Here is a 15,267-nt window from a genome sequence, read left to right as displayed (position 1 = left end):
ATGCAACAATTCTATTTAGAACCATTAGTTCTATATAGATCTATTTGCATGCTTAAATGTTTTTTGCATGGTGAAATGGTTCTTCAGATTGTTGTATAAGGTTCTATACAGAACCTTTGATAAGGGCTCTACATAGCACTAAAAAGGGCTCTTCTATTGTTACAAGCTTGACATCATAACTATAACAGAAGCCTTTTCGGTGCTCATGGTCGTAAATAAAACAATTGCCTTTACTAAAGAACCCTTGAAGAACCATCTTTTTAAGAGTGAAGAAAACAAAAAAGTGTAGAATAATAAAGAATAGTTGGTTTTGTCAAACCAATCTAATTATTTCTTCCTGTCCTGAAATGATAAAAACCCAAAGGTTCAAAGGTGAACCTCTTCCATGCAGAGCTGAGGACTTGGTTGTTATATAATGTGGTGATATGGCTCGTTCTGTCTTTCCCAAATGTTGTCCCGTTGTGAAACGAAGCTCCGCCCCCCTCTCGCGACGCGGCTCCAGTTACTCTCCCCGTCTGTCACCTGTCAGTAGGACCCGCCTCCTTCGCGCGAGCCCACACACACACACACACACACACACACACACACACATAGACACACACACACACACACACACACCCTAACCTGTCCACACACCTGCTGGTGCGACCTCGCGCCCTCTCACTCCTCTCTGTGTTCTCTGAGCGCTCGAGGCGCCGCGCGTCTCCTTGGCTACTGCTGTCACTCTGAGAGCAAAGTTCAGCTCCTCAGCACTGACTCATGGAGGGACTGGCAGCGTGACGGACTCGCCCGCGCCTTACATTCTCGGACAAAACAAATACAGGACGGACGAAGGAATACTAGAAGACCGGAGCTGTGCTGCTTCTGCTCGGGTAAGAGCTCGGCTTTATTCTCGTTGTAGTGAGTGACTCTCACTCTGCTGTCAGTGCTGTGTGAGGCTGTGCAGCATCTCTTGTATACGTATGCCATTGAAAGCTAGGGTGACTTATTGCTGTTGCTACTAGCTTTTGCCTGTAGGAGCCCTGAAAGATTCAAACAAGATGAAGTTCACTGTAGGTCAGACTTGCCTGAATGTGTCTTTCATAACATCATCTGGTTAGTAACCTTTGCCTGATTTGACATCACTTTGAAGAAAGTAGCTAGTGGTATATGTCCCGGCTCCGAATGGTATCAGTGGATAAATGCCCTCATCACTAGAGAGTTTGTGAAAACTGCATCCATGTGAACCAAACTGACCATTCACAACCTGAGTGTAAGAAGGGGTGGCTGATGGACAAATTTTTAGCTGATTTTTAGCTATTAGCCTTTTTTTAATACAAAGCGTGAAAGGTGCTAACATATTTGCCAAACTTGCAATATAAACAACATTGTTTGCTCTTTAATGGGCCAAATTTAAAATTTGATCTGCCAAAATAATAAATTGGCCCATTGCTGATCTTGTTTTGAGCAAAAATTGCTGATTCCAATCTTGGCCGACTCAGATGTGCATCCCCAGTGGCTAGTTTGTCAAAACATTAGCAGTTCTTACCTGAAGTAGGCCATGTTTTCTGTACGGTCATTGACCTAATCTGTTTTGACAGTTATCAGAGCACACCAACTCAGAAAACACCGGTAAACCCAAATGTCCAGGGCTCTCCAGAATGTTCTCCATCATTCTCACTGTTCTAGAACACTCTTCTCCATTCATGCTGATTCATCTGTTCTTTTTCTAAACATTCTAAACCAACATTTGGATGCTGGTGTTTGTTGGGGTGTGTGTGCTCTGGCCTTTCCCCTTCTCTGGACTGTTTGGGCTGCTGTTGGCTGAACTTTGCACAGACTTCAACTAAAGCTCATTCATAGACATACTACACCTTGCTCACTCTATACTCAGTTCCTCACCAGTTCATACTAACATGTCGTCCTGGAAAACATGGATTTCATTTTCATTCTCATTTCTTTGAGACAAACTCCGAGGGGCATTGGTTAATATAATAATGGCATTGATTTGGCTCATTTTGTTACTTTTTTTTCATTATTCATTATTGTATATTGCTTAGTCATTTCCTCATTCATGACTTCACAACTCTTATGCTCTTGTTGTGTTATGGTTTGCTATCTGGTGTCCAGTGTTAAAAATACCCCTTGGTGTTTGAGGAGTCCCATGTTGTCTGGCTATTCCAGCGTTGGCTGGCTGCTAACTCAGTCGACGTATTGATACTGATGCTAGCTTCAGGGGCAACAAAATATTTGGTTTAACAGTTCTTTCATGGGGTGGTGCAGTGGGTAGCGCTGTCACCTCACAGCAAGAAGGGCCTGGGTTTGATTCCGAGTCCTTTCTGTATGGAGTTCGTATGTTCTTCCCGTGTCTGCGTGGGTTTCCTCCAGGTGTTTTGGTCTCCTCCTAGAGTCCAAAGACATGCAGGCTGGTTGGAGATACTAAATTGCTCTTTGGTGTGAATGTGGATGTCTGCCCTGTGATTGACTGGTGACCTGTCCAGGGTGTTTCCAGCCTTCTGACCAATCAGTGCTGAAATAGGCTCCATACAGATGATGAGTGACTGGTTTCTTCTTTTGAAAAAGCTCTTTTCTAGTTTGGTAATGCACCGCTCGTTAACTGAGATCTTACTCACACCTCTAGTGTCTCCAGTTTGAGAAATGAGTAATAATTCACTCTTTCCACCTGTGCTACATTATACTGTAAAGCTTTTCAGAGGTATCCTGGGCAATGTTACAGTTGGTAGGTCTAACTGGATGAACCAATTTGCTGCAACACCACCCTGAGGCAGACCAGTGCTGCATCTCTAGGTAGTTAAGAATACCATAGACAGAAGCTACAATGATCTTTCCCTGAATTTACACTTGAGTCTCTATTTTATCCTAACGCGCTGCATAACGTCATAATAAGTTTATTTTCAGGGAACCCCAGAATTGGAATTTTGAGACATTCAGGGGGTCCAAGAAGTTAATTAGGGGGTTCCAGACCTGCTAGGATCCCCTGTATTTCGCACCATCCTGGTAGAGGATAGATTCTCCTTAAGTCTTAGTTCTTCTCAAGGTTTGTTCCTCTTGCTCTTAGGAAGTTTTTTCTTGCCACTGTCACCCTTGCCTTGCCCACTAGGGGCATGAACCAGAATTTCTATTAGGCTGCTTTGTAACAAAGCCAGTTGTAAAAAGAGTTATACAGATAAATTAGAATTGCCCTGAATTAAATAAAGTTCATGCTGGGTTTGGAACCAAGGTGATCACTGAGGCTGAGCTGGGTGGTTAGACTATGTTCGATCTGTCCTGGTGCCTGTGTAAATGCCTAAGTGACTTACAGGGAGTTTATAGTAGCCCTGTTATCTCTCAGAGAGTGAGGGGCTTACCTTTGATGCACCTGTCAAACAGGTGACATTTATGATCTACGCTTCCGCTTGGTATTCCCTGTCCTCCTCACAGCCTGTTTCATAAGAACAGGCAAACACTTTGACTCCAGATTTGTCATCATTACCGATAGAGCAGAATGGAGGCACTTAGCTGACCATTATGGCTTTCAATTCCTGTATGTTTGATTCACTCCTAAAGGCTTATTCATTTGCATGGAGCAAAGCTTAAGCAGCCATTATCTCAGCCTGCTCATCTGTTTACTGAAGCTTACACAATGAACTTGAGTCAATAAAGTGGAGCTTAGTGGAGTGGTGACAAGAGAGAACACATTTGTTTGTAGCTTTTCAAGCTTGAAGACATCACCATGGAGATAACAGAAGTCTGAGTTTACTCAGAGGGGCCGCACTAGTGTGGGCTGTGATTTAGGATAGATTTGTGCAGGAATCTGTGAGTATGTGCACATATGTGCACACTCTAGAAAACTGCCTATAAAAAGAGTTTTACTCCATGTTTTCTCATTTTAGTTACTCTCTTAGGGCTGTCATGATTGCAAGATTTAAAAAAGATTAAATTCAGATAATGCATATTTGTTGTTCTCCATTTTTTAATGCAGTCTTTTTAAAGAGTACCTAGTTTAACTTTTACCAGTAAATTATTTTGGAATCTTTGAAAGTTTCTCTTATTAGGTCGAATAAGTCTTTCAAAATGATGATTTAATGTATAAATTCGTTTGAACAGGATCATCAGTTTAACCACAAGAACAGGTCAGGTTGTGCAACCACACATTAATTAAAAAGGTAATATTTTACCATTATTTATTACTACTGAAAACATACTACTCTATGTATCAATACTACTTGGACACCTTCAGAAACCTTTGTCAAGTGTTAAATAATATATATTATATAATGTTAATGTATCTATATTTGTATGCATGCATGTATATATAATAAGCATTATTGTAATTTTCATTGTTTCAACACATTTTCATGGTTTTCCAAGAGCTACTGATTTGCTTGGGGTCTTATGTATGGTGCAATACTGTGCCCACTCTTTCTTACAAGCATGTCAAAATTAAAGTGTTTTATGTTATAAAAGACTTTATATGTCATTTATGTATATATATATATATATATATATATATATATATATATATATATATATAATAAAATCATGCCAAACTATTTTATTTAGTAATTGATACAACATGCTGCTAGTTTACTTGATCTACATATAAATTAGATCCAGTTGACCTCATTTTCATTTTTTGGCTTTTTTTAAAATTCTGATTACTCCTTTAATCATGAGAATAACCAGAAAATTACTTAATTACTAATATAATTGATCATGAGAGCCCTATATTCTCTTAACCTTTATGTACAGTGGCATGAGAAGCTCTTCATAAAGTGCTGATGGATCTGGCTGTTTATATCTAACAGATAACAGCTCTGAATTTCTGGATGCACTATCGCACAATAACGCTGACATATTATTCTTTGGACTAGGATTATCTGATTAGCCTCTGATGATGGGGTCAGATGTTCTTGTCCTTGCTACCGTACAACTCCGTCCACCACTTTCCCAAACATGCCAACTCACAGATTGTCAACTTCCTTCCTGCTATACGCTTATTGTAGAGGAAATATATCAGAATGTCAGCCATGACATTCTGATATATTTCCAAGAGGGAACTTGTACTTTACTTGTACCTTGTCTTGTTTATGTAGGCTGTTTGTGAATCATTAGTTAAAGTTCAATTTGCATGCATGGTTTGCATTGTTTTTCTTGTATTTATAAATATAATAATAAGCTTCAGGAAGCACTGAAAAAGTGATGAATTTACTTCATTCAAATGTGTCCATTATTTTCACATAAATAAACACTATATTACTATATTATTACATAATTATTTGTTTATTATTAATATACTATTATATATCAGTACAGTTATTTCCAAAAGTTAGTAAAATGAAAGACAAAGTTGTTGTTTGTAAAAAATGATGTAATGCATTTTTATTCAGATGGAAATGGTGTATACGTTTGAAAGAAGTAAATTCAAAGTATTACTTTGTCTGTGTGGGCGTCAGTGGTTTAAAGTGTTAAAAACCAGCACGTTTGTCTATTTTAGAATTCTTCATTTTCTTGACTTTGCCCAACAGTCGACACGTATGCACACGCACGTCTGCTCATATCAGATAGTATATTAATCACCTTTGGTAATAAGTGGTGATCTAATTGCAGATCGGTTCACCTGTTGCACTAGTTGGCACACAGTGTAATCTGATTGCCTTTGCCTGCTGAGCTCTACAAGCGGCACAATGGAATTAGCTCTCCCATTTTGGGGAACAGGGATCATGTTTAAAATACAATTTATTTTATGCTGGCAAATCAAATAGATACGAAGAGATGTGAGGCAGGATTACCTCTGTAGGTCTTATTTTTTTTTGTTAAACATTCAGTATGTAACCAATCAAGGGCAGTTTAGACTTTAACCTATACATTGGACAGTGGACAACAAAGTCACTCTGGATAAGAGCATCTGCTAAATGCTGTAAATGTAAACATAAATATCATTGCTGGTGGACCAAAACCTACAAAATAGTAATTTTACATGATGTTGTCTTAGATGTCAACCTCTAGACACGGTAACCCTTCTAAACTGTAAATTCATTGATACCCACATAGTACATTTTGAACATTAAGATCATTAGCGACAACAGTAATTTAACCTGTTTTGATTTCCTCTACTCTGGTAGACTTCCCTGAAGTCTTACTTACTTCCTACATCAAAATAGTTATTTTTACTTTTTTATATTACAGTAAATCACTAAACAGTTTTTCACATACAGTTAAATTCACATATAAACACAATGAAAGGAAATCAGAGAGAGAGAGAGAGAGAGCAGTCAGGCTATTTCTGACATGAACTTGAGTAGTAAATGTTTCATTGCTAATGTGTCTTCGTGTCACGAGGGATATAAAACAAAACAAATGCTCCATTCTAGAGAAACTTATCGACCCAGAATTGTTCACAGTGGTGGTGATAGGAACCAGACCTCCCTCACGGAAAGGTATTACATGAAAAGGTTATGAATACGCTTCTTGATGCCTGAGACATTGTTTTATAGTTTTGAGATAAGGTTTTGGAATAAAACATATTTAGGTACATGCAGAGTGCTGTAAGGCTCACCAGTCCCCAAAGAAAACTCAAATTTAACACTTTTACCATTATCAACATTACATATAACAACTCAAAAGAGGATCACTGGTGTTTTGGATAGTAAATAAAACTTTTCCTGTCACCACCACTGTAATAAAGTCAGAGTTGGTAAGTTTCTCTGCAATGAACCTTTAAAAACAACACTCTGATTTTGTTGAAAGGTTCTTTAGGAAACCAAAAGTGGTTCTTCTATGGCATTACTCCACATAACCTTTTAGCACCTTTATTTCTTCTCGTATTGAAAAGTGTCTAAACGTAAAAATCAGAGCCTAATTTCCAAAAAGATTTGTACTGTTAAAATTGTTTGGGCCTATATCATGGAAAATTTTCCTCTTTTTTGACGTTTGAAAGAGTTTGTAAAGAAGGTTTTAAACACATGTTAAAGTTTCAATACGTTCTGTTCACTTCACAGCCCATACGGTCCATATATGGAAAATGGTCAATGCATTTACATATCCGCCAACTTAGCCTACAGTAGTTTAGTCCCACCCATCCGTGATGGAGTAATAAGGAGCATTTCAGCCTGGACTGCTTTTTGAATTCATTACAATACATGGCAGCCAGTGAAACAGAGGTCATTCACATATTCAGTCTTAAAGGTACAGTAAGAAAAGAGCCTGTTTAATTCTAAGGGATTAAGAGAGGCTGGGAAATCGTTGTGTTAAAGTTAATTATATGGTACATGAATGTGAATAAATGTCATAATTGAGCTCCAGGGTAAAACAGAATGCAAGAAATATGTAAGCTATGGGTCCTTTCAACCACCATAGAGAGGGATCAAAGCAAATCTTGTGTAACCAGATGAAAAGTGAAAGCCTAAGTATAAGCAGTATTATGAATCAGCATCAATCTATCTCTCTGACCAGAAACTGTCACAAAGTCAAATATTTTATAGTTATAGAACATGATTGAATTGATCTTTTACAGCTTATGGTTTTATACGTCTGTGGCAATAACTACAGAACGTTCTCTGAGGTGCCTGCACCATTAACTATTAACCTGTATCAGTCCATCTGTTACACGAGAAGCATAGCCACTTGTTCTGTACAGTCTGTGAGCGTGAAGTATTCTGTCATTGACCCAAACTTCACACACACTCACTCACACACTCACAGTAATTCTCCCCACAGATGTTTCCAAGATACTACAGACAGTAAACAAACAAAACAGAAAGGATGGAGTAATGCATGGAAAAAAGAACTTGGTCATGGTGGAACCCGAACAGGGCAGCTTTAAAAGAAAGTGTTGTGAAAGAAAATGTTCCTCAGAACAGACCCAAAAATACCAGTGCACTCATCCATTTATGTGCAGCAGGACCTGTGCCAACAGCCTCATGCACATGCCTCAAGGTTAAGTTTGAATCTACTTTCTTTGATTTGTTAAATCAGTCTGTTTACACATACAGACACATTTCACATTATAGAAAAAATACTCTGTAAACTAAAAAAATACACATCTGTTATTGTAGTTAATTTGTATTAGAGTAGAATTATGTTTGTATTTAACCTCTGTGAGTATTGCAGTACTACTCGTTTCATGAGTTTTGGATGGAAACAAAAGGGTAAAATTGCTGAAATGCACAGTGAAAAATTAACCCATCAGGAATTGATTTTCTCCTGTAGTACTGAAGTAGATATACCTAAATGAACTGAAGAGAACTAATGTTTTAGATTAACTATCAGCATAATTACAAAGTGGCAGAGGATTCAACCAATCACATGTTGACTTCCAATGGGTGGGACCAATTTCATGAGTAAAAAATTCTCTTTTAGGCCTTCTGAAAGTCCTTGATACGTCACTGACAGTGATTACGAGCGGCAGCCTAGTCAGTGGGTTGTTAGAAATGGAAAACAACAGTGTTGGTCTGTACCAGAGCTCACTAGTGAAAGAGTCACTGTGAAACTGTTACAAAGTAAAATATCGGCTAAAATGTCTCTCACAAGCTTCAGGTAAAATATGGAATGTTTTTTAGAAGCTTCTGTCAAAAAATGTTCATGCGAATCGCTTAGAGGTAATAAGCTACTGCAATCCCAGATGGGGTTTTTCCTTTATGGGCTGAATTGAAGGCCTAGCTCTAATAGTCATGATTCACCACTGTGATTTTCCTTTCAAGAGTGTATGTACAAGGAGTTTGGATTCCACTGTTTACAAGTAATGACTGGGTCATCAGGCTGTTGCTTATTGCCTTGATCCTAAATAAAAGAGTGATACCAGAGAGCCTGTGTGAGCAGTTTATCATTATTTAACGTGCGTTCTGGGTTCTGCTGTGTTACCAGTGAAACACCTTGCCTCCACTCTCAAGATATAAAGGGTGTTTAAATTATAAAAAAGAAAGCAAACTGTAATTACTCAAGTCAAGTTTATTTCTAAAGCACTTTTTACAACAGGTGTTGTCACAAAGTAGCTTTATAGAAAATCTGCTTTAGAAGCACTTAGATTAACCAGTAATAACAAATGACTACTTTTAGAGGCCTATCACAGTAACAATGAGAAATAGGTCTATGAAAATTAGTCACTGTTACCAGTGAAAACCAGTGACTAATGTTCGGAGCATATGACAGTGAAAATTAGAGTTAAATCCACGAAAATCAATGACTACTGTTAGAAGCCTATAATGATGGTATGTTAGTATGAATATGAGAAGCACTCGTGAGGCAGGTGAAACAATGTCTATGAGTGAACAGTGTCTGGGTGCAGACACCAGTATGTGCAGACACCAATATCACCAAGAGGGTGAGTGGCAATTATTAGAGCACATCAAGCTGGCTTTCAGTACCGTGGTTTATCAAATAACAGTAATTAAACGTTAGGCCTGAGAATGTTACTTTCAAAATGTATTCTGTTACAGGTTACAGATTACATGATTAAAATTTTAATCCGTAACACAATCTAAAGGATTTCACAGCCTCGGTAATCTTTTCTAATTACCAGGGACATAAGAAGGTGTTTTAAACTGAGGGTGCTGAAATTTTAAGCAGCATATATGTGACATATACAGTGACATCATGTACAATTATTTAGTGTTTAGTGTCTAATTCAATTTTTGTCATAATGGCTATGTTGCAAGGGACTGCAGTATACACATCTGACTACACCTGCTCTATCTTGTTCTGGACAAATGTTATGCAAATGAGCTGAGCAGTGACCAATCAGATTGTTGACATGTTGCCGATCGTGTCACACGCAGAGTCAAGCACTGAAATTCAACACTCAAATACACTGAGGCAGAGATATAATAGTTGAAAAAAATTCTGTTTTTTTCTGATTATTTCAGGCAGTTGCAATTAACAATCCTGAAAGGTTTCCCACTTTCCTGCTAATTACCACAGCTTTTATTAAAGGGTTATAACGAACTTTCTTTTGTTGTTACTTGGTTTTGTTGTTCTGTTTAGGACTACCTTAGACTGAATCCAAAGTTAGTGCTGGACATATCTCACAGGCCTAGCTCTGAGTTGGCTAATAGGGCACATGGTGAATGTACATATTGTGGTGTTGGCGTGTGAGACGTGGGAAACAACAACTGCCTCTTTCACAAAGAGAAGGGGCAGAGCCCATGGCACAGCTTTGCATAACATGCATATGCAATGTTATACTTTACACTGGGTCCAGCCTGCTAACGGTGGTATTTCTGTTGTTGCAGTAGTAAAATCTGGCCTGCTGTTTGCAGCAGTTTGTGACTGAGGCTTTATTACATGTAATATTAAAAGCAGCTGGCGTTTCTAAGTGATTTAAATAAATAGTAAAGAATCGAGACAAAATGGCGAGACAAGGTTTTATACATACAGCAGCAATATGTTGATGCAGAGACGTGGAAATGGGCTTGGTTTCTCTTCTGCACAGATTGTTCTGCTGCCAGCACGGCTGTAACATTGGCCAAGCAGCAATGGCTAGGTGACTAATCAGATTGGCAGTAGCCCAGTAAAGACCAGTTGTCTTGGATTTTTTTTCATTTGTTTATCTTCATTGAGGAGATACAATGAAGATAAACTTTTTGGATATGGGTTATCAAATAGATTTAATAATATGACAGCAATATAGACCGAACCTACAATACAAACAAAACAATTGTATCCAACCTAACCTTCAGCATAGTTGTTGTGTGGGCTTTTGTTTTAATAGTATCTATGTGCTCTAATTTCTCATGCAGAGCTATCAGTGCCCCTGCACCACTTGCATTGTAAAAAGGTAGCTTTCTGTTGAAAATTCATTTTCCATTGTAATACACACACATCATCTAAGCCGCTAATCCTTATGGGTCACAGGAGGCACTGGAGTCTATCCTTATTGGGCAGAACAACATGTTGATGCAGAGACGTGGAAAATGGGCTTGGTTTCTCCTCTGCACAGATTGTTCTGCCGCCAGCACGGCTGTAATATTGGCCAAGCAGTAAGGGCTAGGTGACTAATCAGATTGGCAGTAGCTCAGTGAAGACTAGTTGTCTTGGATTTTTCTTTTAAGTTGTTTATCTTCATTGAGGAAACTACTTAATTAATTTGGTTAATCCAGCCTTTCATCTTATTACCTGATGGCAGCCATGTGACTCTGTGACAGGCTCATATTAGAAATTACTTTTCTTACTTCTTATTTCTCATGGTGATTGATCCAGGCTCTACCGGTAGCTGGAAAATCAAGGCTACAGCGGTGATAACCCAGATGATCACACCTCTCCCCTGCCGCTTACTTGTTCAGGTGCCAGAAGGTGACAACTATAGCAGGTAGAAGATGGCTGAGCTTAAATAAAAGTTTAAAGAGGAAGTCTTCACACACACATGGATGAAGATAGCAAGTTGACAAAGATATGCTGTGTAGTCCTGTATGTACTGTTGTTTCATCTCTGTCTCACTTATAACTAGATTACACCATAATGTTATGCAGGGTTAGATATATAGTACGTTGAGTTTATATCATAAAATAAGTTGCATTCATTGATCGGTAGCCTTGACTGCTTTGATGTGGTGAGATCACCATTCTGATTGTCATGCTCTTTATGCCAGAACCATCCGTCTGGAACACTTAAAGTCTTGTTGACACCCGATTTACCCCAACTTAACACCAATTAATAATACACACTAATAACAGCAGACACCAGTACAGATAAACCTTACACTGGGAGATTAAGAGTCCCTGACTGATGTGGTGGATTATGTAAGTGGACGTGAATGTGTAATAAGGCTCGTCTATTTCACACGCTCGGACACACAATCACACACAGCTACTCACTGTCTCCGTTCTGTTTTTCAGTCCTCTTTTCATGAATATTTGAATTGCCTTTTACATTATAGCACTGTCTGAAATGGCTTAACTGTATTACCCCTTTTTCAAGAAGTAGTCCTGAGGAATTGTGGCAAAACATTAATTTTAGTAACATCAGAGCAGATTTAATGTTTTTTCTAATTAGATAGTGCTACAGTGTTAAAAAGTGATGTCATGCATAACAGTTTCCTAAAGCGAGAGTGGAAAGTGTGTAGAGGGGGTGGGGTGGGGTTAGGGGTGGGCAGCACAGTGTTTTACTGGAACTGGATCCAGGTATTCGGCTGATTGGTCTGAACAGTGCAGTAAGTGTATGGTTCAGTCAGACGCCATAGACTGAGTCTGAGCTGAATTATTTATTTTAGCCAGACGGCCCACACTATAGTGAAGAAAGCCTTGTCAGGAGAGAGAGAGAGAGAGAGAGAGAGAGAGAGAGAGAGAGAAACGAAAGAGAAGTGCTTGAAAAAGTACAGTTAGAGTGGAAGGATTGTATGATGTTGATATGTTTAGATGTAGTTTAATAAGCTTTACATCACCTTCCTATCACACTGAGATCTGTATCCACCTGACACAATTATTACATAACTGTCTGAGCACAATTATTTGAGATGATCGCAATCATTTTCCACAGTTGTTAGGTTTCACAATCATACTGGATCACAAGCAGAATGTGAAATGGATGTGTTTTTGTCAGTTGACTGGAAACAAATGAACGAAAATAAAGGACGGCAGGAAACTGGGACAAGTTATGGATCTTTAGAAAACAACAAAAGTTATACTGTTAACTTTTAACTGGATGCTATAACACATTTAGGGGAATGTTTATTAATTTCTTAGCTAAATAGCTATGTATGCTTACACAGTAAGTGTTTTTCAGTGACATTTGCAAGGTTTGGTTGTCTCTTTATGTGAGTCTGTGTTGCTGTAAAAACTTGTGTATCAATGTATCATTTAGTGTCTGTCAGCACATAATCATATTAACTACTGAGAAAAAACTGCTGCTTTCAGGCCTGTACTTTAATAGTTGCATGAACGAAAAATCAGTTCAATCATTAACCACAGCTGAGCCCTTGCAATGAAAAACAATATACATGACATTTTTTGTAAAAGTCATTTGTGCATGGTATGTCATTGTTTGATACCCTGTATTTAAAGTAAAGTGTCAGTAAAACAAAAATATAGTTTGACTTTTTCATGTAAAAGGTTGTACAATATAAAATAGAAAACAAAATAACTGATAATCCAAAAAAAAGAGTGAAATGGGTTAAATGTATTTTTTTGACCTGTGCAAAAGGCACCTTTTAGCTTTTATGTTTTTCCTATATATTTACCATATTTAATGCATTCTTGTTAAGAATGTGTTAACTTATTTTTCTTAGAAAATGAACAAAAAAACATCTATTTTGACCAGCAATCATGACTGTATGACAATCAATTATCAGCTAGAATTCAACGATCATGATGGGAATAATAAGAATGCTGGGTCAGATATTTCCATCTGTGTTATAAGATGATTTTTGAACTCTTGCTCGTGATACATGACATGTATGCCCCCCCCCTCTCTCTCTCAGGTGGATGTCGTAGAACATGAATCTCATGGGACCCCCAATTAGGCAGGCCAAGTGAGTATGGCATCCTTACAAACACTTGCAAATAAGTTACACATGAAAAAAATCACTAACCAGTGAATGTTTGGGCAGGTGTGTGTGTGTGTGTGTGTGTGTGTGTGTGTGTGTGTGTGTGTTTTGGTGTAGAGAGAGTGTGTGCGTCAGGGTCTCAGTTGACAGAGCAGCTCTGTTAGGGAATGTTTGCTTTGCCTTCCCTGCTGGACACAGTCTCAGTCTCTCTGTCTCTCTCTCTCTTTCTCTTTCTCTCTCTTTCTCTCTCTCTCTCTCTCTCTCTCTCTCTCTCTCTCTTTCTCTCTCTCTCTCTCTCTCTCTCTCTCTCTCTTGCTCTCTCACCCCCTCCTTACTCCCATATGCTCTGAGAACCTGTAGATAATCTTAGCCAGTCCTGTCCAGACACTGTCACAGTGTCACTGAAGTGAAAACTCTTTAAGAGCTGTGCATCTGTGGACGTAAATCAGTAAACCTACATTTTTTATGCTAACTGGCACTCGAGTGCTGGGTTACAGTGTGTTTGGATAGCCAGGGTAGTCTGAGTGATGAAGAGCAGAAATCATCTTCCCTCATCCTCTTCCTCTTTCTGCAGTGGGGTGGCCAGATCTGACAGCAAGATCAGCGCCAAGGCCCTGTACGGTAAGCCAGAGATGTGGACCTGTGTGTATAGATGTTTGAATGTAGGGTTGTGACTGTGAGCACAGTGGGACTGTGACTGTGTGTGATGCCATTAAGATATTGGTGTCTGCCTTTGTCACTGTCATATCAAACCCTCTGAATATTTTTTTTTTTTGCTTTGATTTTTTCAAATATTTAAAAATGACAGCTTCTTTTTATGCAGTGAGACCATTTAATAATGAATTTATGAATAGAAGTGGCCCAACATTGCAAATATACATAAAAGTTAAGAAAATAGTGACTAGTTGGTGTTTGTCAATAAGATATTGGTATTTGCATAGTGTCTAATTGTTCATACATTACTTAAAGCTTGCATAAAGCAGTGTTTCAGTGTGAGTTTTTTTAGATCCAAATCGCTCTTTATCATTTGATTTTTATGGGATTGAGGCACCTTTGTGCACTGTATGTTTCTTTACGTATGTGTATATATGTTTTCTCTTCTGCATTCCATCCACAGTTTAAAGACTGTTAGCGTGTGTGATTTACATGGGTCTCACGGCTGTTAACATATAGAGAGACTGAGACTGACATGTCTACACTGAGATTGAGCCAAACCATAACAATTGACATTTGCTAATCAAATGAATGTGCCAGGAAATGAGAGGGGGCGGGGTGAGAGGGAGAAAGAGGAAGAGAGAAAGATAGATAGAGAAAGAAAGGTAGATACAGAGAGAAAAATGTCAAAATGATACCTTGAATGGGCATGCAGTTCAATGCAGTGTTGAACTTGAGCAGTTTTTTTTATCAATGGCGACGTGACATTCCTGAAATTCCAGTGGTGATTGGATATGTACAGTGCTGTGCAAAAGTCAACCATAGTGCCAATAAGTACAACTTATTCATTTTTCATTTTTTATTCTGAGGAGTATAGATATAAAATAATCCACTTGGATAAGGAAGCCCAAGTTGAAGGAAAGTACGTGAAAAAAACACAAGTTTCCTAAAACTAAGGTTCAAATAACCTGGTGGACCAGCAAATCTGTCACCATCAGATAAACAGTCCTGTCATCTTTGAGAGAGAGAAGAAAATCAAGCTCCACTCTTCCTTCAGATCTGAAAAAAATCAGCAGCTGTTTCTGTCCATCCTTCCACTGTGAGAAGAGCAACTCAACACTGAGTCTGAAATGATGTATAGCTGTCAAGAAGTCCTT

General features: G+C 38.4%; 1 protein-coding gene across 2 annotated transcripts in view; it reads left to right on the top strand.

The window, feature by feature from the left end:
- Nucleotides 1-638: 638 nt before the first annotated feature.
- The window catches only part of eps8l2 (EPS8 like 2), a 42,106-nt gene continuing 27,477 nt past the window's right edge, over nucleotides 639-15,267 (top strand). Inside the window, exons 1-3 of one of the 2 annotated variants that reach the window (XM_036576504.1) lie at nucleotides 639-872; nucleotides 13,391-13,441; nucleotides 14,031-14,077. In XM_036576504.1, the coding sequence (XP_036432397.1) occupies nucleotides 13,407-13,441; nucleotides 14,031-14,077 (82 nt within the window). In that variant the 5' untranslated portion in view covers nucleotides 639-872; nucleotides 13,391-13,406. Of the gene's footprint in view, nucleotides 873-13,390; nucleotides 13,442-13,823; nucleotides 14,078-15,267 lie in introns of those variants that run through there. The other variant, XM_036576503.1, reaches the window with a different exon arrangement.

The sequence above is a fragment of the Colossoma macropomum genome, unplaced genomic scaffold (genome assembly GCF_904425465.1).
Source record: "Colossoma macropomum unplaced genomic scaffold, Colossoma_macropomum, whole genome shotgun sequence".
NCBI lineage: Eukaryota > Metazoa > Chordata > Actinopteri > Characiformes > Serrasalmidae > Colossoma > Colossoma macropomum.
This window is presented reverse-complemented; position numbering and strand designations above follow the sequence as displayed.